General features: G+C 46.7%; 1 protein-coding gene across 1 annotated transcript; it reads left to right on the top strand.

The window, feature by feature from the left end:
* Positions 1-3,510: 3,510 nt before the first annotated feature.
* LOC138516036 (E3 ubiquitin-protein ligase TRIM32-like) lies at positions 3,511-25,673 on the top strand. The gene is made up of 2 exons (XM_069630843.1): positions 3,511-3,988; positions 24,893-25,673. Exons 1-2 carry the CDS (start codon positions 3,515-3,517, stop codon positions 25,244-25,246), a joined length of 828 nt encoding a protein of 275 aa, XP_069486944.1. The 5' UTR covers positions 3,511-3,514; the 3' UTR covers positions 25,247-25,673.
* The last annotated feature ends 2,097 nt before the right edge of the window (positions 25,674-27,770 follow it).

The following is a 27,770-nucleotide window of genomic DNA, read 5'->3' as shown; positions in this document are numbered from 1 at the left end:
GGAGTACCTTTCTATTCACAAGAAACTAATTATACTTTCTGTAATTATAAGAGCATATTTGGGGCAGACCTGTGCTCCCGGGATTAGTAGACCTGAAGAAAGTTTACACCCCAAGCCCCATATGACACGAGCAATAGCCATGCAATTTAATAGAAACGTAAGTATTCATTTGTTGTCACCTCATCCACTTTGGGATCTCACACAGGGTGTGTTATATACCTTTGTTGGTGCCACCTTGTTTTGTGGTATAACACCTGATAAATCACTGCAGGCCCATCATTGATTTCTTGTTAAATGAATAACCTATCGTTGACCTTTCCCCTGATGGTTGAACATATTTTGCTTCTTATTGGTAAACTATTGATGCCAGAGTGCTTCCGGTTTCTATTTATAATATGCCGTTGGTCACTTCCGCATTATCAAAAACTGTAAACAGTGTCTGCTACTTTTTGAAATACTGTCTTTTTAGTGCAAATTAAATCCTATCATGGACCGCAATTGATCAAAATGCCAGGAGTAGAAGAAGTGCCATAGAAGCCTGGAAATATCACAGGAAGTCATGTCACAGCCCCACTGATGCCATTACATTCAGTGATATCACATGCCCTTTGGTGCTAATGACATCACAGGAAGAGGTACAAATGGCTGCGAAAGGGGGCAATAGACTATTTCAGTTGCCAATCACATTTTAACTGGGGTGCTACCTGGATATGTTGTGAATGGGTTTGTGGTATGAAAGGGGTATGCCAAGCAAATCCAACATAGGCCAGGGAATTGCCTTCCTATGCCAATAGAGCCCCACATAGCCAGTTACTGCGACCTAAAGGCATTTAGAGCCACACATGCCAGGTATAGTCATAATATGCAAGGTACAGCATGCCATGTACCAGCACTGCCATCACATGCCAGTGCAGTCTCCAGTGCCAGGGAAATACCATCCAACATCACTGCTGCATCATGTTCATATAGGGTAACACTATGTACCCTGCAGCCACACAACCCCAGTGGCTGTCATCATAGGACAAGCCCAGGTAAATGCCCATGTAAGCCAATTGAATTCCTCATATACATGATAGCAGTGAGAAGAATTTGGTGCTCCAAGATATGCAGCAAAATCACCAGCTGCAATGCAGCGCTAGAAGGCTTTGAAAGCCATATTTGTGGGTCATCCAACACAAGGTCACATATATTGATATTACGTAAAGCCTAGATAATCCTGAAATTCCTCCCGTGCAGCCAAATCATTACTCCTGCATCTCTGGCTGCTTGTGTCATTACTGCCACATTCTGCCTCTGGTACTGATTATCATGTGGGAGAAAAGTACTTTCATACTCACTAGCCCGATCGCAGCCATTGGGCCTATTGATACGGATGTGACGTAAAGCCCTTTCTTTTTAAATTCTGTGCTCAGTGAATGAACTGATTAGCCCCACATTTCCAAAACTCAATTGCATAGCTTGGAGAACTCTTGAAAACAAATTCTCATTAATTTACTGGATACGATGCTACTTTACTTTTCGCACTTCCTATTTAAGATGGGGGGGGGGGCAGTGTCCCCAACACAGCTACCATGGCTAGTGATAGAATGCAATCTTGCAAAGGCCTATTCCCAGTTACTGTGAAAGGCATGGGTAAACCCATCACTTACAGATCCCAGCAACTAGTCTAGTCCGAGGCCGAGCCAATCAAACCAATGTTCACAGGGCATAGCCATACCACTAGCGGGTGTAGTCTTAATTAAACAGTTTCTATTATCTTTGGACCGATGCACGCTTGGCCTACAGGATGAGGCAAAATAAATGAAAGAAATATGTTGCAATATGAAATCCCTATGAGGACAAGCGTCAGACATGGACCATGGCATGCCAAACTTTTTGGATTATGTTGAAAGATTGGGGCAGTTTCAAATGAGATTGCAAGAACTGGGACCTGCATGCAAGGAAGCTGTGGATCTGAGTAGGAAAACCAGCATGTGCTTCTTCATGGTACTGTAAAATAAGACAGTGAAAGGGCACTGAATTACATGAAAACATTGACCCTGAAACTCTTCCAAATCTTGTTGGATGCCCCCTCTAGATGTCCACCATGCACAGAGACTTTGGCCAAGCGATGAGTCTCATCGAACAGAACTCAGACCATTCATAATCTGCCTATTTCGGCATAAGCACACTTGTCTCATACTGGAGTCAGGGTAGGATGAGGAAAAGGTGTTATAGGGAAGGGGGTACTGCGTCTCACCCGTGGGCGCCCCACTTCCACTCCCCAAGGACCCCCCATCCAAGTGATCCTCCCGCACTGGTCCACCCCCATTATTGTCAATAATCAGAGCGTTTGCCTAATTTGTTTAAAGATATGTCAAAGTGTAACTTGTTGTTCAATAAACACTTGTGTACAGGCGCATTATAAATGATTTACCATATCATATCAATCACTGAATACTACAATCACCTTATTACTTCACCAACTGAGCAGACTTAGGACCTCATTCCAAGTCAGCCGGTTCGGTAAAAAAGTGCTAGTATTGAGGTATACCAGCGCTTTACTGGACCGGCCGACTACAGGTATGCCGCTGGGGCACCTGTGTTACCTCCACCTAACAGCAAAAAAGCCGGCATTACCAGCACCAGTACTGCTGGTGCCGGTAATGATGGCAAATCCCCTTATGGAGTCCTATGGGGATGGGGATTAACACCGGCACTTGGAATCCGGCGGCACCGAGTGCGGGAAACGGTAATAGCCTTTTGCTGGTATCCTGGCAGGTTTACCACCAGAAAACCAGCAAGGTTAGAATGAGGCCCTTATTTTGTTATTTTGTTACCATTTGTTTGAGAATATAAGAATTCACAGCCCTTATCTGTGTCTGATATCCTGAAAATTGGGCCTCACTACGAGTACAGTGGTGACCCAGCCAGTGGTACCGGCGGGTTGCCGCTGGACTCGCAATATTTTACCAGTGCATGATATCCCAGTGCCACCGGCTGATTACGAGTCCGGCGGCCCGGGAAGTCAGGCACTGGTAAATTGTAAGTCCCCACACAGAAGCACTGGCACTGTTGCTTCCGTGATGGGTCTGCCTACCATGGCCGCCGCGCCCCAGCAGGGTCCGACCTGTCGGGCACAGGGGCCATGTCAGGCAGGCTCGGAGTTTGCCGATCCAGAAACAGGTGTGCCGGTGAGCTTACCGCCATCCTTGTTTCCGGTCTGGCAAACTCCTAATGAAGCCCAATGTCTTTCTTTCCTATGTATTATTCTTGCTATTGTTAAACATAGTTTGGATAGAATAGACGTTTCACCCCATTTCAAGGGAGGACGACCCATAGTTCCAGACATATAGAGCAGTTTTCTTGAAACCTAAAATACATTTTGGTAGAACTACTGCTTTGATACCCTTGCTAAGCAGCTTACTGGCCTAAAGATTACATGTTTTGTTTACTTTCTTCCCCGCAGAAAGCCATGTATGATTTCGATAAGGGATGGAAGCTGTCTGGAATCCAAAGAATATACTACAACAATATGGTCACGGAACTGGGAGGGTATGGCTCAGAGCCCGGCCAGTTCATCTGGCCATCGGGCGTAACCACTACTCTGGACGGAAACCTAGCCGTGAAGGACAGTGGAAATCAGCAGATTCAGATCTTCTCCCCTGATGGCCGCCACAAGCAGGGCTTTTCATATGGAATGGAATCGGAGAGAGATTTTGGGGATGTGGCATGCACCCAAGATGGCCTGATACTTGTGACTGATGGCTCCAAGGGCATCAAAGTATTTTCCAAGGATGGGCTGATGATACATCTCCTGAAGTGCCTGAAATCCGACTGGAATCATTCTTACGGAATTGCAGCGGTGAAGTCCAGTAGTATAGCAGTAACCGATTGGACAGACGGGGGTAAAGTCCACATGATTGGTGTAGACTGGAGAATGAATGCCATCCTGAAGATGAACGTCATCAATGGGTTGAACCGGCCTGAGCATATTGCAGTGAATAAGGTATGGTAGATGTCTCTGAAGGCCCCCTTTGGCACAGCCACCATAGCAATGTACATTATATTCATTATCCAGTGGTAGCCACATAGATGCACACTCTGTTTAACTGTGAAATGGATTTTATTCTTTTCTGCTAATTTCTGAGCTTTCTCTAGTGCCAACACAGAGAGTTGGGCAATGCCAGTCAAGTGGCGAACCACCCTTTTTCTAAGCACCATTCAAATGTTTTCCTCCAAATGATCACCCTCCATTAGTAATAATCTCTACTTTATTTTATTAGTATTTATATCGTGCATTGTTGCTATTTGCATGGTCTCCAGCTCCTTTGCGAGATCTGAAAGAAAATGGGGTTGTGTTTGTTTAATGGGATGGAGGGAAAATACAAGACGTATTTGCTGTTGTGTTGATGCGTGCAGACCCGACGTACCGTGAGCTCTGCATGCTGATCTGCTTCTAGGTGTCTTGTATAGAGGGAATCGAGGAATACGTGTTAACATGGGAGCCTTGTGAGTCCGTTGTGCTAGGATGCATTGGCCAGGATGGTGGTGTTTAAGTTTTTTGCTGCCCCTTGGGAGGGTTATTCAATTAGTGTTTGTGAGTCGCTTAGTTGGTATGCATATAGTGTGTTTGAGCAGAAAGGTTAAGAACGTTAGTGCAGGGAGGTTAGTGGAGAACCTAGTTGCCATTTGAAGGTCTCATCTGGGTTGGCCATGGCAACGTGTGGGTAGTGGATCCCTTTGGATTGGGAACTTGTGTGATATCCTGGTGTGCCCTGGTGTGCCCTGGCATCTCAGGCAGTGGACAGTGTGAAGCGACTTGTGCTTAATGAAAATGGAGGAATGTGGGATGGGGAAGAAGACAGGGGGCAATGCTGTAGCGGGTACCAAGCAGACAGAGGGTGAGAAAAGTCACAGAGGTGAATTCATAGTAGAGATTCCACAGAGGGCATAGTCCGTGTGGGGCTCAGAGGAACAACACAGCATGCTACGAGGTCATGGTACAAAAGCTATGAGCTCGTCATGTGAATTAGACCATAGCTCTGAACGAATTAGCATGAAATCGATAGCTACTTTTGTCAGAGTGAAGGGCTCATATATGATCATTCAAGATAGAGTGCCATTTAGCCAAATCTCAGTGCCAGGTTCCAATTTCTCTGCCTAATCTCCATTATGAACGCCACCACCACTTATCAGACAGAGGAGGGATGTTATTAATTGATAACATAGAGATGAGCATTTTTGCTCTTTTCAGTTTATAACATTCAGGCTTTAGTCTCCTCAAGACTACTGCATAGTGCCCCGTGCATAGTCATGATTCATTAAGCACTACACATTTCTCATCCCCCGAAATGATTCAACCACAGTGAGGCAATTTTTTGTGACATGTTACTCGTCAGCATTTTGTTTATGAAACCGTCGGCCCCTCCAACAGCAACCCTAATTGCCACATTGTGGTCCATGTGGAGTCGAGCAGTCCTCGCTCGACTAGGGGGCCCCCCTTCCAGGGTGGCCTGCAGTAGATAATATAGACGAGTCACGGCCGGTAAAATATCAACGTCTTTATACTACGCTGTTACAACTCAAACTGTTTCCCTTTACACAACCCTGGTCCCATGTCCCGCCCCCTCCCTATCCCAACGTCACTTCCTCCATGTCCTGGCCCAAAAGTGAGCCATCCCACATAACGATGCAGGAGGGTGCTGAGCTCCACAGTCCACGACATGACAGTCCCCTTGACAGAATTATGTACAGAGTGCTGCAAGCAAGGCGTGGACATGAGACAAAAAAAGAGCTGGAGAGAAGATCAAGGGAGGAGAGTAGGAGACAAGATCATGTGTCCTGAACAATTCCTAGATCCTCCCTGTCAGGCGCTACGTTGTGTTTTTGTGATAAGACAAAATACAACCGGTGTCACACAAACACGAGTTTTGAAATAATCACCATTCCAGGCTGATTTAGCATCAATTACCAGATGAGTCAAGATTAGAAATAATGTTCAAATTTGCCAGGCCTGAAATGACTGTGATATCAGGCCTGCTAAGCAACAATGGCCACAAATTACTGACGTACACAGCAGTATTTGAACAATAGTAGAAAAACAACCATTATCCGTGAATAACTGAAATAATTACCTTCAGAGGAGGATGGTACCGATAGTCATAAGAAGAGAAACTGTAATTATCCTCCCCACAGCCCACAGGCTCACACACACACTGGCATATGGACATAGCTCTCAACTCACCCGCTTTTGGCGGATGTCACCCGCCTTGTAAAGGGCTGACTCACCCACCAAGCCTCCTGCACGCCCATTCATTCCAATGGGCGTCTCAGCCGCCAAAAACAAAATCGGGTGATTTCACCCGCCTTTGCAAGACAAATGGTTGAGAGCTATGTATGGAGACCATCCCACCCTCAGACATCCTCCAAGAAAGCCTGCCCAAAGGCACACACACCCTACTAGTGAGGACCAAGGTAAGTCCTCTCTAAAATAGGAAAAAACATCTTGTGTGTTTGTCCAAGTTGCCGCCTAATTTACCATTTTCCTATCTTTGCCACATGGATTCTGGTGATGTACTTCAACTTGTATATAGACATATTCTCAAAACATAGCGGCCATAAGACAATATTTTCACTTGGAATGTTAAAGGCCAGGTCCTGCAATAACAGTGCGCACAGACTTCCATCACACAGAAATGAACCCAATACCAGTGCACACAAACAGACTCCCATCACACAGAAATGAACCCTGACGCATGGACTCATCACTACACGCACAGGCCCATACACCATACATACAGTGCACAAAAACAGACTTCTATCGCCAACTTCACACAAAGAAACCTCTACAAACAGAAATGCACACAGTGACACATTCACTTACCAGCTCCACACACACTCACCTGTAAACAGAAACCTACACACACAATTCTTCCTCTGGCTGAACAACCATGTACCTCACACGCAGACATTCTGTTACATATCTGTCTGACATTCCTGAATGCAGCACCCAACTACTGATCTTACGACACGTGGACCTCATTACAAGTGTGGCGGTCTGGAATTAAGGGTGCCGCTAGCAGCGTACTGGCACCCTTTCCGGCCGCTGTGCTACAAATCTGCATGCAGAGGCCTTTGCGCTCGGCAGGTCTGACCTGCCGGGCTCAACGGTCCCGGTAGGCAGACTTGTCACGGAAGCACTGGCACCGTTAGCAATGGTGTCAGTGCTTCTGTGTCCCCATTCCCATGTAGGCATATGGGACTCTATGGGAATGTGGACTCACACTTTACCCTGCCTGATTTCCTGTGCCACCAGGACTTGTGTGTCCCGCTGGCACCGGGATATCAGGTGGCGGGAAACAGTGTTACCAGTAGGCCGGTAGCACCGGCGGGTTACCGGCAGACTCATAATGAGGCCCACTGAATAAGCCCCCTGCTTTCTGGGCTCCCGGCTTATTTGTGCCACACCGATTCTCCTGATATAGACCAGAACCAGCACTACAGATAACTGTTGTACCCGCAACTCCTACTCCCCAAAAAATGGGCAAATACTACCAACAAAAAAATATAGGGAGTAATCTGATGTAATTCCACCGTACACAAGTAAGTTGATTGTATGTATTTATTACGCGACCCCACAAGCCTGCTCTCTCTGCCACCTCAGCCAACGGCCACCGTGGAATGTTCTCTTCCGAACAATCATAACATTCCACGAGTGTCCTTGCACGAGCCCGTGCACATTACGACATATCCTCTTCCCTTGCATAACACAATTGTTAATATCCTGTGCCACATACATCGCGAACATTTTGAACATGGAAACATGAACATAACTATATATATATATCTCATCATTAACACCAATTGCATTCATGGATAAAGCAATATTGACCACAAAGATGCATTATACCATAACATATAAATTTCATTTTTTAACAAATATAATCTCTAAACTTTATAGGGGGGCCACATCTCCTGGCAAGGCGACCCCCTTCTTGTCCTAGATCAGGTTGTTGATCCGAAACATTTTGACCCTCCACATTCCTTTCGGCACCCCCAGAACGTGGAAGTGGAACACCCTCTTCCTGTTCAAGGCTGATGCCTTGTGAACTCACAGGATCATAATCCAGCCCAGTTCCGTGACTTTCCCCATCAGACTCCACACCTGCCCTCTCCCCACGTTTGCAAGCATCCACCACCACCCGTTTTTTGCTCCAAACAGAACCATCCTCCAATCTCACATGGCCTTTTCCAACCCTAACAACTCTCCTTGAAGGCAAAAACTTGCTGTGACCTTTATGAACCATCCTGGGATTTCGTATGTACACCTCATCCCCAACCTCAACATTCAATTCCTTTCTACACCTTTGTGAAGACCCCATGGCCTCCTGTCGCGCCAAAATACTGCGATGGATAGCTTGTAAATCCATATCACATGGCCCACCACCACCCATCGCCAGCGTTCTCAACATAGTACCTGCTTTCCTGCCCCTCATAAGCTCAAATGGAGATCTACCCGTACTTGTGGCTGGCGTTCTGCGATATGCAGCCAGATATTGTGTCACCACTTCCTGCCAATCCAAACCATTAGCCAAAGCTAACTGTATAGCTGACTTAATAGTACCATTGGCCCTCTCCACTAATCCATTTGCAGACGGATTGTACAAAGCTGTTCTAAAATGGGAAATAGCATGTTGTTCCAAAAACTCTCTCATCGCTCTGGAAGTGAACTGCACCCCATTATCTGTGACTAAGGTTGCAGGTAATCCCTCACGATCAAAAATTTTCCTCAAGAAATCCATGACAGAATCAGTTGTGACACAAGAACTCGCTGCCACCTCAATCCACCTGGATGTATAGTCCATCAACACCAACATATATCTGCACTCAGGCTCTAAACACTCAAATGGACCCATGATATCTAAAGCCAATTTCGACCACACTTGTTCTGGAACCTCTACAGGATGTACAGGCTGTGTATGGAGTACCTTGCTTTTATCGCTAACAGAGCATGCCTGACAGTCTTTCACCACCTGTTCGACATCCTTGTCCATAGCCGGCCACCAGTACTCCTCCCTGAGTCTCCTCTTAGTCAAAGATCGACCCAAATGTCCAATATGTGCTAACATGACTATTCTCCCTCTCAAACTCACAGGGGGTATCAACCTACTTCCCCTAGACACACCCCATGGACCCTCGGCTAATTCATGTAAAACTTGGGCATAACCTTTCCCTTCAGGCCTGTCCTTTACCGTGTGCCACCCTTTCACCAGACCTTCCTTAATCCACTTTAACTCAAGATCGGCCCCACACTCCTGATCCCACAACGATTTCTCCACCGCAGACGTCACACAAGCAACCTGACATTCCTGCCACTCTTCATCTTTCCTTAAAACCGTCTGACTGCCCTCTACCACCATAGGCAAACGGGACAGGCAGTCTGCCACAACATTCAACTTCCCCGGAAAATACTGCAATGAAAAATTGTAATCCTGTAGTTGTACTGACCATTTCGCAATCCTCAGGGATACTGCCATCACCCCCTTGGTAGAAAACACTTGCACCAACGGTTTATGGTCCGTTCTGACAATATAAGGAATGCCCCACAAAAACGTCCTAAAGTGTTTTGAAGCCCATAACACTGCCAAAGTCTCTCTCTCAATTACCGAATATCTACTTTCAACATCTCTCAAAGTCCTTGAGGCAAAAGCCACTGGCATCCATTCACCACTTATCCACTGCTCCAGCACTGCCCCCAAACCCACTTCACTTGCATCCACAGTGAGGGCCGTTTTATTTTTCGGGTCAAACGATTTCAGGCAGGGAGCATTTTCTACATCCTTCTTCACCAACCCAAATTCCACTGCACACTCCTGAGACCATGCAAATTTTACACACTTCCTCATAAGCGCTCTCTTGGCCACTGTTTTTTCCGCATAATTGGGTATAAACTTAACATAGTACTCCGCAAGGCCCAAAAAAGCCCTTAGCTGATCCTTATTGACCGGAGCTGGTGTATCCCTCAACACCTGCACCAACTCCCTTTTGGGACTCACACCTCGTGAACTCAATACATGTCCTAAATATGTGACCTCTTCCACACCTACCTGACACTTGATTAACTTTACAGTCAGACCTTTATCCTTAAGAATCTGCATGACCCTCCTTACCCTGGCATCATGTTCCTCCCTGCTACTGCCCCATATTAGAATGTCATCTTGAAAATAACTGACTCCCACCACCCCACCCAACATCTGTTGCATCAACCTCTGGAAGACTGCCGAAGCCGAAGCAAGGCCAAATGGCATGCGACAGAATCTGTATGCCCCAAACGGAGTCACAAACGAAGTAAGTGGTCTAGAGTCAACATGCAGGTCGATTTGATGGTACGCCGTTGACAGATCAAAAGTTGAAAAATACTTGGCCTCTCCTAATGTCAACAACAACTCATTAATATTCGGCAATGGGTGCCGATCCACCCATATGCTTGAATTCAGCTCCCGGAGATCTACACACATTCTGATGCTCCCATCCCCCTTTTTAACCAAAACCACGGGAAACAACCACTCTGAGGACTCAATGGGCTCAATTATCCCTGCTGACTGCAATTTGGCCAATTCCTCCTTGAATGCCTCCCTCGCCGCTACTGGCACTCCCCTTACTTTATGTACTTTGGGAACCGCACCCTTCTTCAAAACAATGCGATGTGTAAAGCCTCTGAGCCTACCCAGGGTGTCCGAAAACACCTCAGGAAATTCACTCCTAAGCACCGTAGAAGTAACCATTTTATCATTCTGTCCTGCTCCCTCCGTGACACTGAGAACCGGTTCCTTCTCACCCGGGTGAATCTGTATTTTAAGTGCAGCCTGCTCATCCCAACCCAACACATTTGTGCCCTTTGAAGCCACATACAACTTACCCAAGGTCTGCCTCCCTTTGAAAGAAAATTTCGACCAATTATAGCCCAGTAGGTCGATGGGACTCTGCCCATATGCACATGGTTTGATATCTGTAGCCAATAAAGTAGAAATATCTTTGCCCAACACTTCTTGATACACTTCCGGGGCCACCAGTGTATAAGGTGACCCCGAATCCACCAGCATATCCACAGGGTGCTGATCCACCAACACCGACACCCATGGACCCTTCCGCCCACTTCCCTCCACATGTAATATGACGCTTTGATTAGATCCCCCTCCTGACGTCCCTTCTAATAACATGGTAGAGTCTTCTAATGCCACACTAGCAACCAACTGCCCCTTACACATACGTGCAAAATGGCCCAAACGCTTACACTTCCTGCATTCAACATTGCAGGCAGGACAAGATTTAGACTCAGCCGTGTGACTTGACCAACCACAATTCTTGCACCCCTCCTTACTCTTAGGTGCTCTAGTCCCTTGCACCCCAGCCCTATCCAAACCTTTCTTGTTCTTTGCTACTACAGCATGCACCATCTCTCTATTCATATCCCTTTCCGTAAGCATTTGTACACTGGTCTTAGAAGCTTCAATTGCTCTTGCAATCTCCAACACCTTCTCAAGTGAAGGATCACTCTCTATCCATAACCTTTCTCTGATTTTCTGATTAGATGTCTTCATCATAACCTGATCCCTTATGTGTTCCTCACCATTGCCAGGAAACCCACATGTAGCCATGAGTGCACGTAGTGCCGTAACATAAGTATCTATGCTTTCCGTAGAGCATTGTGCCCTAGAGAAAAACTTATACCGCTCTAATACCACGTTAACTCTTTTACCAAAACGCATTTGTAACTTCTTCAAAGCTGTCTCATATGCACTAATAACCATTTCTCCCTCACCTCCCCCTTGAACCATTACGTTTTCCCCTGGCAAGTGCCGAAAAACTCTCAAGCCCTCAGTCCCAATACAATTCAGCAGTGCAGCCTCCTTTTCATCATCGTTGAATTTTGCCCCGCCAGCAGCCCTCAAATATACTTTGAAGGCATCCACCCACTGCTCCCAAGGAGCAACAGGCTCTCCAGGATTTGGCAGAAAAGCTGGCGGAGGCCTTGCAGCCGTATGTAACATTGCTGGGGAAAAACCTTGTTCCTTAAACCACCAACAAGAATCTTTCCCCCACCCTAGTGAGAACCTCCAGATTTCTTGTTCCCTTGAGATGATCCGTCAGTGGCACCTTGTGCACGTGCACCCACACGTAATTGCAGTACAACCGTCAATATGCCCCGGGTGAGTCACAACCAATCAAGATTTTCAAATTCCACTTCCAGATCACAGCCCAAACCATATGCACAGTGCTCCACAGCAGTCACATGCCCGACCTTACCACCAATATCCTGTCTGGTGGCACGTAGAAGAACTCCAGCTCCAGGTGCCCGTATACAGCGTTTGAATAAGGCTCCAGACAGCAGAAGTCAGCTGATCCTTCCCGTATGCAGCGTTTGTATGAGGCTCCTGAACAGCAGAAGCCAGCTGATCCTTCCCGTATACAGTGTTTGCAAGAGGCTCCTGAACAGCAGAAGTCAGCTGATCCTGACGCCGCGCAGCGCCACCGCAGCCCCTCCTTCCTACCTCAAGCAGGCAGCAGTGATCTGCGCGTTGCGCATGCGCTGCCAGGGGCGGAGCTGTAAGCCAACATACAGCCGAACACAACACCGGAACACAGCCCTTCGTACAACGTACCGCTATACGAGTGCTCCTCCTGCGAGACACCAACCAGATCCCCAACAGCGAAGCTTGCTTGCGACTTGCCAGCACAACGATGTCGCCCTGCTGCCCCGGCTTCTTCCCCTTCGGGACACAGGAGGGCCCGCAGCCGCCTCCCGAATCGGCTTGATGCCCCTGGTGAGCTCCTGGCCGCCAATCGCCACTGGGAACCACACGCCCACCAACGGAGCCCTTCTGTGGCCGCTTCCGCCCCTAACGGCACAGGGGTAGACGGCAGGCGGCTCCAACGAATTCCGACCTCAATCCACGTCGTCGGCTGCAACGCTAGGACGGGCAGGCAGCAGCACCCAACAGCCGGCCGATGCACACGTGGAACGGGGTCACGTAAAATCCTCGTCGCCACTGATGTAATTCCACCGTACACAAGTAAGTTGATTGTATGTATTTATTACGCGACCCCACAAGCCTGCTCTCTCTGCCACCTCAGCCAACGGCCACCGTGGAATGTTCTCTTCCGAACAATCATAACATTCCACGAGTGTCCTTGCACGAGCCCGTGCACATTACGACATAATCATGCTCCCAACAAAAATGAGGAAGCATGAACCCACAGGGGCCTGCCAGTGCTTCTACCCCTACAGCAACTTGTTGAAGACAGGTGACAATCGTGACCTAAACAGTCCCTAGGGCCCAAGTGGACTGAGGGGGCAGTTCAGTGTCACAGTACCTGAATTCGACTCTTGCTGGGCTGACGGATCAGACCCGGTTTGAACGGTGATGCAAGTTGATCAGGCTCAGTCAGGCATGTAGGAACATGGAGGCCTTGGCAGCAAGCGGGTATCAAGCAGGTGCACATGTGGGTACTCAGTGCGGACAAACGGTGGCGGTTCAGGTGCTGCAGGTTGGAGTGGTACCAAGAATGCTTCAATGTTGGTCCAGCTGAGTCCGGCGTTAGCCACTGGCAGAAGTCGATGAGGGCCGCTCGAGCGTGTTGAGTTGGAGGGTGGCTGTCCTGAAGTGGTGATCAAGGGGTTGTCGAGGTGCAAGCAATGAGGTGGTGGCTCTTGGGCTAGCTGGGCGAGCAACCCTCCAGAGATTCAGTTTGGTTTCCACCGTTGAGCAGACGCTTCAGGCCTGGCAGTTGACAGGCTCTGCTAGGACACAATTCTGTGTCAGGGTGATAGAGATGCAGTGCAATTGGTCGGCTAGGAACACGGATACTAGCACCAATGTCTTCTCTCTTGTTCAGTATGCAGGGAACATGGAATGAGTGGTTGGGTGCGGGTGAACTGAGGGCTTTGGCTGGTCTGGCCATCCGGGTTGCTGTGAAGCCTTCTCAAAGGGCTCAAGGACAGAATACTCCACTTCAGGGTCTGCTTTTCTGGCACAGACGATCCGTTGTAGATTGGTTGGTCCGGTCCTAGTCCACAGCACAGTGCAATTGCCCCAAAGGAAGTCCAGGTGAGAGTCCCCAGAATTTTTTACGGCCTTAAAGGATCCTCGATGAACTGAAGGTATTCTGTTGAAGGGGTGCAAGAATTCTTTAAAGGGTATAAGTCCTCAGTTAATTGGTCTAAATCTAGCCTGCTTAGGGGACCAACCCCTGCTCCTGGGAGTGGACTTTGCCCTCTTGATCTTGCACCCAAAGTGCTTTGCTCCAGGGGAAGCAGAGGAGAAAGGAAAGAGAAAGAGAGACACAGAGAAACAAGATGGTGGAAGGATAGTCCAGAGCACTCCTGCCTATCCTACTCCCACCCTTGCTGCCTCCTACTGAGAACAAAAGACCTTTAGACATGCAGCACACTGGTGTGAGGTTACTCCTCCCGAATGGGTGTGCTCCTTTGAAACCTGGGCCCAGGGCTGCTGCCTGCTCTGCGGCAGTCTCTGGGGGAGGGGGCTACCGGCCCTCACAAAGAGAATCGAAGAGAGTCTCGGTCCTCTGGCTTTCTGTCCTGCTGGGTGGCAGTATCAGCCTGCCTGACCCTAATGCACATTCCATTCCACAGCAGAGCTGACTCACAGGAGCTGACACATGTCCAATATCAATTGGTTTGTGGTGAGCACGATCATAAGTATCGCCGTGCAATAAGCCTAAATTCAGACATAGTTTAATCTTAGAGATTATCCTGCCACCAGCAGAGAGTACTCATGATTGTTGTAGTTTGAGTACATGGGGCATTTTTTAAATGTCGCCCCTCTGCTGCAGTAACCTTGTTGTCACTGCAGTGGTCGAGTGGGCATCTTGTGACCTTTGAACCTGCTCTGCGCCATGAGCAGAGTGGATGCTGCGGATCAGGCTACTGATGCAGCAGGGAACAAGTGAACTATGCTTTTGACATGGAGTTGCGACAAAGGGGGATCTGGTTAGTAGATTACCCCATCTGCATAATTTTAGGTACTAAACATTTAAAAAGCCAGGGCTTTGAACCCTTGGCAGATGGCAATTTCTCAAAGACTATTTCAATGGCATTGCAAGGTTGACATCCTACCTCGCACAGGAAGGGGAGGGAACACAGAAGATGGCACTGAGGAGTTGCTTTTGCTGTGTGACAAGTGAGAAAATGAAGAGGCACTGCACATACTTCAAGACTCAATGCTTGCATAATGCAAGTTACATGACAACCTCCATAGTAACAAAAAGATGTGATCTCCTTAAAGAATTTATGGACATGCACACAGCAACAGTCACTCCCTGGATGTGCACATGGTCAGAAGGAGTAGTTAGCTTCATTTGCCATGTGGCTTTCTTGCATGTCGCTTGGTGTGAAGGCTAGTAGTCACAGGTGGTGAATGGAAGCTGCTGTACCGTGCCGTACAATATAATATACTAGATGGCACACTTAGAGTGCAGGGTGTGCAAAGAGCTGAGAGTGCAGAGAATGGGATAATGGCAGAGGTTGCTAGCATTGCTGGTGAGGGAGGACAGTAATGACAGCAATGCCCAGCATGAAGAGCCCAGGAGTGGGTCACTTAACTGAGGGTCACCTTTCAGTGTTAAATTAATCCACGGCCCAGTGTTACCAAAAATAGAGGCAACAGTGGTGTCCCCCTTGCAGTGTGGAATCTGACTGGCCACCACCTCGTAGCCCAAAAAAGCCTACTGCTTCAGAGCCACTCCTGCGCCACCTAGGCAGGAAGGAAACAGCCTATGGGGGAGGTGACAATGTGACGGAAAAGAAGAGGTGGCAGTGGATGACAGGAGCAAGGCGGTAGGGTCAACATAGTGACTGAGCGGTGGCACCATGCAAAACTGGATCTGTGGTATAGAATTCAGCTGAAAGGTGAGCTGCGGAATGGTGACCCGTGATCCGAGGGACCGGGCACTTTGGACTTTGCTGCTGCCTCAGGCCCTTTGGGGATGCTGTAGGACGAGAATCCCAAGCCAAAGAGCCGAGGCTTCTGTTATGTCGGCATAGTTGTACAACCTTCTTTATTCATATATTTCCTTCTACCGAGTATCTGTTTTCAGCTGCCCACTCCTTCCTCTTCTCTTCCTGCCTCCTGCATCATATTCTTTCAAGAATTAACCCGAACAATTAATCACTGCATAACCAGGTCGGTAGGATACTTCATTCCCCAGAACATTCCTATGAGCATAATGTTTAGTCCATCTGTTCAATCACATGTTCAGGCCTTTAGAAATTACAGTGAGACCACCTGGGGAGGGAAGGCATAGGATCTTCTCGTGGAGCTCAATCATCACCATTTATTGTACCATCATCAACAACAGAAGACTCAAGAGTGGCATCATTTTCTTCTAGCACTATAGAGGTATCAGGACCCTTGAATTTCTTGAAGTGAGCCAAGTTTCCTACAATATGCGTATTCTGCTTCTCTGTGGTGACTATAGTGACACTGAAGGAGGATCAAAAGGATTAAGGGCTTTGCATGCCAGAGGTTGTTAAAACAACACATTGGGCCTCATTAGGACCCAGGCGGACTTCGCGGTGCTAAATGCACCGCGAAGCATGGCGGAAAGCCGCCGATAGCGCCATGGGGGTTGGCGGATTTACCGCCCCATTCCGACCTCGGCGGAGCGGTAAATCCCCAATCCCCATTCTGCCCTTCCCCATTCCCATTTTTGCCCCATAGGGTATAATGGGAGTGGGGAAGGAGTTAATTACGCCACCGTAAAATACGGTGGCGTAATTAACAACGAGGTCCCGTAGCGCCATGGTTTTCTCCGCCTGGTAAAACCAGGCGGAAAAGGCCGCCATGGCGCTACGGGAACTCGTAGTATGGCGGAGAGGTACGCCATGCACTACGCTGGCGTAACACCCTCTCCGCCAGGGTCCTAATGAGGCCCATTGTCACCTTATGCTATGCTCAGAGGCACACCTCCATCTTCAATTTGCATAGGATTAAATTTTCCATTTCTGAAGCGCATCATGAATTCTCATCCCATGATCCATGGTCAGATGAGCTTCATTGTGGTAGCTTTGCTCTGACAGTCCTTCAAAACATTATGCAAACAGGACATTGATTACTGATGTCATAAGGTGTGTTCCTGTAATCCCCTGAGAATGGGCAAAGAGCACAAACTATCTTGTGCTATCTGTCAGCGTGTTTACCTGGGTGATGCCCTTAAGGCGGCTTATGAAAGATTCAATGATTGCTTTGTCATGAGGCCATAAAGGCGTGACTTTACAATGCCTGAAACCTAAGTAGTCTGCAAAAATCTTGAACTCTTTTCCATTAAATGAAGGCCAATTATCAGATGTGAGCCCGGTAGAATCCTGTAAACTGAGAATATTGTGTCGAATGCATGATCATTGAAGAAGCAGCAGTGGATGGTATAATCTGGATCTCGAGCAACCCTACAGATAACGAGTGTATTGGCCACTTTTACTCCCTAAAAAAGGCAAATACTCTCCAAAAATAAAAATAGGGAGTGAAAATATTCACAGCTAAAAATAGGTAACCATAACATAGGAGGCTGTCCACTGTTTTCATCCACATAGCCCCATGAATATGCTTGGAACATTAGTACACTTAGCGCCTCAGGAATAAAGTCTTCTAGTCTTACTGCCTGATCTGAAGAGGCACACATGTATATTTTTAATGTGCATGAATAACTTGGTGTAAAGAAACTTTTGATTTTACAGTTAAAACATATTTATACCCGCTTACAAAATTTTCTCTTTCGAATAGGACTTACTTTTTTACTCCCATAAAAATCATTTTACTCCCAACTTTAAAAAATAGGGAGTAACATACTCTCACTCCAACATCTAAAGACTGGAGGGGGTATCTGTACTTCTGCCCTCTATATGGGTGGGACAGAAGCACAGAGCACTCCAGACTGGGTTCTCTATATGGCAGCTATGGATGAGCAACCAAGGCTGGAGGTCTCGGGAGGTGATGCAGGCTGGTTCTTAAGTACAGTGAGTCCCCAAGCCTCCACAAAGGAATGTCCACAGACGATGTTATCTGCTAACACAGTTCTTTTTATAAAATAAGGTTCAGTAAAATATATACATATAAATAATAATCCTTTCTACTTTGGTAATTCTATTCAAATAATGGCAGTATGATTTAAACTCTATGTAGTAATACACAGTATTTAGATTCATAAAAAAATGCACCAACTCCTGACAGTCTTTAAAAAGCTTGTGAATTCCTAAGCAAGGGGTGGCTGTATAGATTAAGGAAGAAAGGCATGTTAGTGTCAGAACCTAGGCAGTATACTTTCTTTAGACTTAAATAGTGATACTGTGTGAGGATCCCCCACATGGGCAACCTGTTTATATGTTCCATCTCCCCAAAGTACCTGAGCTACCACAGGAGAACAGGATCCATGATGAATCTGGGACTCCTGGATGATTCCTGAGGTTGGAAGAGGCTCTTCCCCGTCACAGTACATTTGGTGCCTTGGCAGGCAAAGAGGTGGAGATATTTCGCTTTACTTGACCGCACCCATGAAGGATGGACCTCCTTTAGAAGAAGGAGTCATGGGGATGCTGAGGCCAAGAGAAAAGGAGGAACCAGACAGTGTCGGAAGGCACCATTTTCGGTCTTCGCAGGGGTCTCCTTTGGCGGGTGGTCGTTACTCCAGCTGTGGATGTCCCACAAAGGTGAAACTTGCTGTGGATTCCAAAAAGGCCTGGCTGAAGACGATAAGACCCCTGGGGACCTTGGATGCCTTTCAGTCGCAACGGGTGCAGTGGTAGAAGTAGGTGTCAGGTTTCAGGATTGTGTGATTTACCCACTTTTGGTTCTTTGGTGCTGCATCCGCAGCAAGCATGTCTGAATGGCTTCTGATGACCTGGTCTCGACCACTAGATTGGACTACAGCCCTTCCGCAAGGCTGGACCCTCGGGATGTCTTCTTTGGATTTTGGTGGTGGGAAACACACCGGCAGACCTTCCTCTGCACACAGCAAACTGTGATCTTCTTTGGTCGGAAAACATGGTCAGATGTCATATCATGGATTTCCCTTGAAAGATTCTTTGATCAGATGGAACTTTCACAGCTCCGGTTGTCAAGCAGCACTATGCCAGGTTACTTAATCTTCGGGGTGGTAGACAGAGATCTGGCCCCCAGCGGTCACAAACACTCTTCCGGACCCTGGGTGACACCACTGGACTTCTTCATGTCGAGATGTCCAAGCACTCCTCTTCTGGACTCATGAAGACCCCTTTTCCGGACGGCAGGCACACAGAACTGGATTGCAGGGTACTTCTGATGAAGAGTAGCAGGCGCACAATAGTCCCTCGTAGCTTGGGAAGAGGTCTCCTATCGAGGTCCTCTCTTAGATCAGTCCTTGGAATAACATGGCAGCTTTTGGATCACATGATGAAAATGCAGCAGCAGACTTCTTCCTCCAGCCGGGCTACAGGGAACAGCTTCTTCTTGCTTCAGCTTCGACTTCAGCTTCTGAACCCATTAAGTGAGAGGTCCCTAGTTATACACATTTGACCCCCATTCACAAATTATTCACGATTGCATTCATGCAGTCGGGCAGGCAATTAGGCATTCAGGCCGTTCACCCACGGCAGACACCCATAACACAGAATGTGGCTTGTACTAAGCACCCAGCCTTTCATAACACTACACTGCATTCACTCCGTGTTCAGTCATGGCGGGCCCAGGAATTGTGTCATACACACCAAAACCAGACACCCACAACATAGAATGTGATTTGACTTCACACTCCATTCCCACACCAAGGTTGTACCCACACCATGCAGCCCCTGAGAAGGCTCGAGTCAGTCTGACAGGAGGGAGCCCAGAGCCATATATGGTCTTTCCACCCAACAGCCAGACAAGAGAAAACGGAACAGCCGAGACATATATGGTCTTTCCACCCAACAGCCAGTCAGAGAGAAAGGGACAGAGTCACGGCTTCCCAGGACTTCGGGAAACAAGGTGTAAAGGCAATAGGAACCAAGAGGCTAGAGTGGCCTCTTGCCTTTCTTCAGGAATCCATTGATTCCTTATGGCAGGGCTGGAGGGCAGTCAGAGCCACTGTCAACTCAGCATGTATCTGCCACTAGCCCATACCCTGCTCTGTGGGCAGCAAACAGGTGTCCAAAACACACATAAGCGGTAAAATGGTTTACCTCCACCCATGGGTGACATAAGGGTATCCCAAAGGTGTTGTTCACAAAAAGGAAAAATGACAAAGTGGCAGTAAACATACAGAACACACATACAGAGAAGTCGTAGGACAAGGACCCCAACCCCCTGGTTGTAGATGACAGTGTCTTAACTACCAGGAGAAGGGAGTCATTCTCCTGGTAAAGTGGACAGGGAGGAAGGTCCAACAAGACTGGGGAAGGGAGTCATTCCTCCGGGCTAATTTGAGAATGATACGAACATGCCAGCGGGAGGGAGGCATTCTCCTTGGTTATGAAGTAACTGTTATTGTGGAACTTTGCAACCTGAGGAAGGGAATCGTCCCACCAGGCCTTTTGTTTGGAACTTTATTTGGAACTTTGTGCCCTGGGGAAGGGAAGGGAGTCATTCTGCCAGGTTGTTTGAGACTGAACGCCAGGAGAAGGGAGGCATTCTCCATGCCCAGCAAGGAGACATTGTGTGGATCTTGGACTATAGCCCGGGAGAAGGGAGGCATTCTGGAATCAACTCAATGCTTCATTATTTATTAGTTTGTAGTTTAAGGGCCAGAAGTAGGGTTTTCTTGACACAGGACGGTGGACACTTTTACTTTACAAGACATCCTGACAGTCACCTTAGATCTTTAGTTGAGGCAGGGAAATCCCTCTTAGAAATAAGAAAAGATAGGTTTTCTCTTGATTTACTTTTACTAATAAAAGTATATAGCCCCAAATATCAAATATTCCACCTTTATGTCAGAGTCCATCTTCTGCACCATTACAATGTGCACAGCAAGCATGCAAATGCTTTTTATATTGGTATATATTGTGGGAAAAGGCATCATGAAAATGTGTTGGACAGTTCTCCTGTGCACTGATTGTGACTTGCATCTATTGGATGGTTTGTCATGGTTCCCTGTGCTTCTCACCAATCCCTCTGGCATAGATGGAAGTTTCCTTTGCATGGGGGCAGATCTCTCTCCGCAGCAGGGGCCTCCCTCTGGAACAGCCTTCCTGCCTCCCTGAAACTTGAGGAGAACCATCTCCGGTTCCGGAAGCACCTCAAAACCTTCCTCTTCGCTTCTGCCTTCTCTCTCCCTCTCCCCTGCTAAACCTGCTAAACTCCCCTTCGAAGTCTGCACTTAACCTGCATCTGGGCCACTCTGTGACCTCGGCCCAGGGCCCAGCCACTCTCCACTTGCACTGCCTCCCTGGCTCCCCCTGCACTGCGGGACTGTCACTGCATCCCTACAGCCCCCTTCCCAGCACTTGCTCTGCACTTACCTCGCACTTGCCACCAGCTGGCCCTTTTATTTATTATTTATTATTTTATTACGCTACTTACCCTGTATTGCACTTTCCCCCCCACCTCCTCCCCCTGCACTTCTCCTTTTCCCCTTACCTCTGCACTTGCGCGATCTGAATGACACCTGGCCTAGTAGGATCGTTTGTCTGTCTTCCCCTTGTTTCCCCCCCTCCCTGCCTCGTCGCGCCTTGAAACACTCGTGTATAGGCGCGTTACAAATACCATATCATATCATATCATATCATGTCCATTGTGTAGTTTTGCCACCTTCAACATGGCGACCGATGTGAGCCCAACGTTTGCATACGGCCTCACCCATCATGGAGGCAAGTACGCTCGGCCCCGTATGGCGGTTCCAAGTCCGTCTTCTGATCGACAGACTACTTCAGGAACATACACCCACTGTTCTCTGCGTCACAACGCTAAGGTTTGGTTTTCCTTAGCTCAGTGTTCCACTTGTTCCTTGTTACCTGACTCTTCTGTTCTTTGTTGGTTTACTGACCTTCTCCTTCTTGTTTGCTCTTGTTGGTTCTTTTCCCCAGATATCTTCTACTTATGCACTTCCTGCTGTTGTGCATGTGCTTCTCAATTCATGTCTGCTGTTAGTTGTTCTGTGTGAACATACCCTTTTTTCTTGACTATTCCTTGCTACCTCACCCTTACCTGGAATCAAGATCTCTTCAGCTGATAACGAAACACCAAAGCTAAAAGGTTTTCCCCTTTGGGTTTCTTTTTGTTTATTTTTCTTTATATTCATTGGAGATTCACTTCAGACACTACCCAACCTGTGTTGCCCTTAACAGGTAGTGTGGTGTCCAGGGAGGACCGTCTATACTTTCAAGACCCCCATTTCCATCAGAGATGCCGAACCAGCTTGTTGCCAACCTCTGCTTAGCAGACCCAGTCTATGGTGAGCCGTAAGCATGACATGTTTACATGAGTTACCCACAAAACCAATTACAAACTGTGTGGCTTTTTACCCAATTTTTCACTGACACTGAAATTGTGGTGCAAGATTGCACTGTTTATTTTAACACATTTTTATAAAAACAGTTTTCAGGGAGGAGAACACACCCCTGAACACTCCTTGGCCGGTTCGGGCTCCTTCATTACACTCGGTCACTCCCATATATTTGTTACGCCCCTCCAATTAAAAAAATCGCCAAGCACCACTCGAGAGAGGATGCATTTGCAGAAAGTAATACCCTTTATTAAGGTCTAGTTTGGAAATTCACATATCCTCATTCAGATTCAGAGCTAGGGTTATGTTTTTTCAATTCCTGGCATTTTTCAGGGGTTTTCAATTTTTCCCAAAATCTGTGCTATGAGTCTTAGCAATTGTTTCCCTAAAGGAAAACCACAGACAACTGAGTATTTCTAGTGTAAACAAAAATGTATCTTTTATTCTACAGGCATATTATGCATACTTCGTTTGAAATAAAAACACAAACAATTACAGATTATGGGGATGCAGCCCTTGTTACCTCTTGGACGTGTTGTTCTAAATTTATAATGGAATGGAAATCTACACATATAAAAATGCAAAGAAAAAACTAAAGACTTGATATACTACAGTTGCCTATGGGATAATTAGAGCCAATTTAATTTTGCAGTGAACCCTAAGACATGCACAACCCAAAGTTAAAATCAATCATGGTGAACTGAAGATGAAGGGGAAGGATCATGGGGACAAAGGCAGGTTCATATGTATGTTCATTTTTTTAAAAGCACTTGTGAGGAGCTACGGTTCTCATCACACAGATTGTGATAAGCCCTTGTTAAAATATAAAGTGTGCATATTTACTTATTGAATTGTCAGATAGTTTCTGGGACCATACAAAAGTGTTGTATTTCTTGAAATTGGGAATTAGGGATTACAAATCAAAGATGCAACTCTGTCATTTGTAAACTGTACTCTGCAATCACATTTTGCTGAAAATATGTCTTCCTTTGTTCGATTTTCAAACATGGAACTAGTATTTGATAGAGAATCGTTGGAATACAACATGACATTTGATCAAGAAGCCATTTGGATCTTCTCTGACAAGTGGCAAATACAAGATTTTCATCCTTGTATGATATGATATGATGGGTTATTTATAACGCGCTTAATACCAAGAGGTTTCTAAGCGCGGACCCAGGGATCGAACCTGTGGTACTCCGTGATGTCTTGCTTCCAAGGCAAGCACGTTGCCAATGAGCTCTCCTCCCGAGATTTGCTTTGGGAATCCAACCATTAACTCCAAATTGCTACTTTTTAAAATATTTGGTGCATACAATAAATAATTATTAAGGGGAACGTATCATATGGCCCATTTCAGTTTGGATCATATTAAGGTCTGAAAATGGCTATACATTTCCACTATTGCCAGCACAGGCCTTGCTTTCTATTTTCACTTTAACACAGGAATCTATGTGTAGCAAGGTCCGTGCTGCCATCAGGTGGACATTTTCAGACAACCCCCTAAAAGGGAAAATTATGACTTCTGGGGGATGGGGGGATGTGGGTTTCAGAAATCGAATTAAACCGAATTTTACTGAAATCCAAAAAGCTTATTCACAGCATATGACTTAATCCCGGCAACAGATGCTCTCTTTGAGGGGCTGTCTGGGCTGTCTCACAGTGACGCATGTGCATCTTTCATAGGTACTGACAATGTCAGGGAATCCCCTAGGGTTAGGTACAGCTGCAGGCTTCATGATATCTAAGCAATGTTTGTACATTGCTTTCTACTTGTTTTTACACATGGAAGGGCACACCACAGTTATTTTGACTTGACCATCAGCTCAGTGAAGTATTATTTGGTGCCCTCTCAGTTTCTGAATGCCTTTGAATATCAAAGGAAATAACATTACATGTACCTAATCATAATCACCTTCTCCTCTATGCTGTTGTTTGATATAGAATGTGAATGAAACACAGGGCAAGGGGAGAATTTAAGCTCAAAATGCTGCAGTGAATATTGTCATGCCCTCATGCCAATGGCAGTATACGAAGGGCTGAGGGGAGGCAGGCTGCAGAAATCTTCTACGGGGCTCCCACATTACCTTTGTCAGTGCATGAGCTGGGTCTGGGTAATGAGACTGGGGAAGGGAGAGTGGCTCTGGGGGATCACCATATGCTGGGTCTGAGATCAGCATCGATCAGGGGGAAAGCTTTTCACACAGGAATGCAAACATTATTTTGCCTAAATTATTGATGTCTTCTCGAAACATCTCACACTTTGACATTTGTAATTTAAAGTTTTTGAAATGTGCCATTTGAGAGTAAGTGTCTTGCACATGGAGAAGAACATGTGGGTCAAACACCTCAGAGGGGAATTCATCAACTTGTTTCTGTTTGGATGTATAAGCATATTTCTCTTGCACTGATCAAAAACATTCTCTTCTTTCTCCGATAGAAGGAAGAGATCCTGGTTACAGAAGGACAACTCTTTGGACACCAGCAGGGTCGCTGCCTCAAGATCATAGACAATGAGCGCATCCTAAAGAAAACCATTGGACCACGCATTGATAACAAATTCTCCTTTATAAATCCATCTGGGGTCTGTGTAGATTCACATGGCAACTCTTTTGTAGCAGATGAAGTACAGAACTGTGTAGTGATGTTCAACCCCGACTCATCTCTGACCGTGAAGGTGGTGACACAAGATTTGGAAGGGCCCGCTGGCCTAGCAGTTACCAAGGATGGGCTCTTAGCTGTGGCCGACTGCTACCATCATCGAGTAAAACTATACAAGTACAAGCAGAGCTGAGCAGAAGATGACTTGCCAATCTTGATCGGGGCAAACTTTACTGGGAGTACGTGTGTACAGAAGTGGTCTCTGGTCAGTGGACACAGGGAAACCGACACACTCCCACCTTTAACAGCTTACACTCACCCACCCAAACCTACCAAGCCACCTTGTTAATTATACATTTCCAGCAATGCCATTATTAACACAAGTGACAGCTTCATATGAGAATAAGAAGTGCAATGCCTCCAAAGACACACATGATATATGAAAACAAAAACATCCGCACCCCTTACCACATTGGTCTGGTGCACGTGTGAATTAAAGATGATGAAGACATTTAGACTAGGAACTAGAATTTGACTGTAGATATTGCTGTCCCGTAAACACATCATAACCACCCTTTGCAATCAGGTGGATTAATTAAACCACCACATAAAGAAGGCTATCCCAAAATCAAGATCAGACATTTTCTTAACTTGAATTTGTACCCGGCGAGGGCGCAATCAGAATGAAAGTACCATTCTGATTGGCCCTCGCCGAGTCGTTACCAGGTCGGGAATCCCTCCATCGGGATACCACGGCCTTTGTCCCCGGCGGGGGGCATGGCAGCCCCTCAGCCAATAAAGAGGCTTGAAGCGGGGCCATCCCCGCTCTGAGCCTCCCCAAGGCTGAGAGGCTACTTTCGCCCCTCGCCGGGGAGAGAGGTAAGGCTTTTTTTTCTCTTCTCTCTCTCCTCCCACCTCCCTGCCCCCCCTCCCCACTTATCTTCTATGCCATGGTCCCCGGCGGGGGACGATGAAAGCCTCCAGCCGTGGGATGGCCCGCTCCGAGCCTCCACACGGCTGGAGACTTCCATCGTACCCAGGTACATATTCTTTTCCCATTTCCCCTCCCTTCTGCCCTCCCAACCCCACTTACCTTCTTTTTTTCCAGGAGCGGACGCGCTGGAAACGCTTCTGTTTCCAGCGCGTCCGCTCCCGATGGTCGCCATGGAAAGGGATAACGGACTCCGTTTTCCTTTTCCATGGCGGGCATTTTCTTTGCCATCTTGTTTTTTTTCACTTCGCTCGGGGCCTATAACTATGGGCCCCGGGGCATTACCTGAGTCAGTAATGCCCCCGCCGCTCGGGGCATATTGCTTAATAAAGCAACTGAAAGAGCTCTGTCCAGAAAAAAGTTAAAAGGTCACCCCAAATCAACATGTCCGGTCTACATGTCTAACTCGAATCCAGAAAACATCTCCTGAGTTATTATTTTAGTGCCTCGCTGAGGACTAATTGGATATTTCCTGGATAAGCAGAGAAGTATATTTTTACACAGACACTCAATTTATGCATTGTCCGTTTGCCCGATGAGCACTCTACCTCATCTAAATCCTTACCCCGGTCGCCCTCTTCTCTTGCTTGCATGTTTTGTTAATCTACTTCATTTGCAAGTAAAGATGGAACCTCGGAGGTCCCAAAAGCATATTCATCTATCGATATATATCCATAACATCTATATACAACTTGGACCAATGAAAGGAACCAACACCTCCACAGAGCCTGCTTTTCCTGCATCGTAACGCAGTGGAAACCTTTTTTTACGAAGCAGAAAACCAAGTTCTTTCTGTTTTCTTTGCACAATACCAGAAGGTTCAGTGTTGCAAAACGTACATTGTGGGACTGTGTGGGAGGTCTGTAATACCTGAGCCTTCAACGAAAAAAGCAGATCTCAGCTTTCCCTAAAAATAGATATCTACTTTTATCAAGTTAGTTAGCAATCCAAAGGATCATTGCCTTAGATCTTAAGAACACTTTGTAATTCCGAAATTCCTAATAGCCGAAATTCCTAATGTCACATCACTATACAGAAACAAGTGGATCATTACTCTTCCTCAACATTTTAGACCTCAAATCAAATCTTCATTCGCACACATTTTTGCCCTAATTTCCAGACCGTCTGGCGTGCAGGTCAGCAGGCTGCCTATGGGAGGTGATTGGCATTTGCGCACAATCTCACTTGCCGGGCACCACCTAGTCCCTCTGAAACTCCAGCACTCAGTGCCGTCCCTATGCCAGAGAAAGTCTCTCCTCCCCCTGACCGCTCTGTCTTCCAAATGTATGTTTCACGCAAGAGTCACTCTGTTCTTTGGAAGTCTCTACATAATGACCAGTGCATGCAGCCCATTGAAACAGGAGAAATCTCATAGGTGTGTAACCCCAGAGTGTAGTAATATACCCCAGTATCCTCGCCTATAGCGTTTCATCCCTGTTAATTGTTAATAATCTGATAACTCCAATGTCCTCACCATTAAAAGCTGTACATCTGTCTTAAACATAAACAGCATCCAACATCTATCCCAACACTTTTATTTCCTTCCATACAATAACAGGGTTTATGGGTAAAATCCTCCTTCTAAGCCGCATAGCCAACTATACTATAGAATCTATGATCAGTTAGTTCCTTAGCTTCATTCTTCAAATCTCTGAGCCTATCACCCGCATACTAAGAAAGAAGAAATGGAACCTGCTTTTTTCATACCTGGACAGTTCTCTCTCTC

The sequence above is a fragment of the Ambystoma mexicanum genome, chromosome 6q (assembly GCF_040938575.1).
Source record: "Ambystoma mexicanum isolate Mex_15411 chromosome 6q, UKY_AmexF1_1, whole genome shotgun sequence".
NCBI lineage: Eukaryota > Metazoa > Chordata > Amphibia > Caudata > Ambystomatidae > Ambystoma > Ambystoma mexicanum.
This window is presented reverse-complemented; position numbering and strand designations above follow the sequence as displayed.

What these genes read in the sequence shown, in the direction of transcription:
- LOC138516036 (XM_069630843.1), top strand. Translation starts at nt 3,515, where the DNA reads ATGGTCACGGAACTGGGAGGGTATGGCTCAGAGCCCGGCCAGTTCATC. An exon ending in AGCATATTGCAGTGAATAAG is followed by an intron (nt 3,989 to 24,892) that starts GTATGGTAGATG and finishes TTTCTCCGATAG; the next exon opens with AAGGAAGAGATCCTGGTTAC.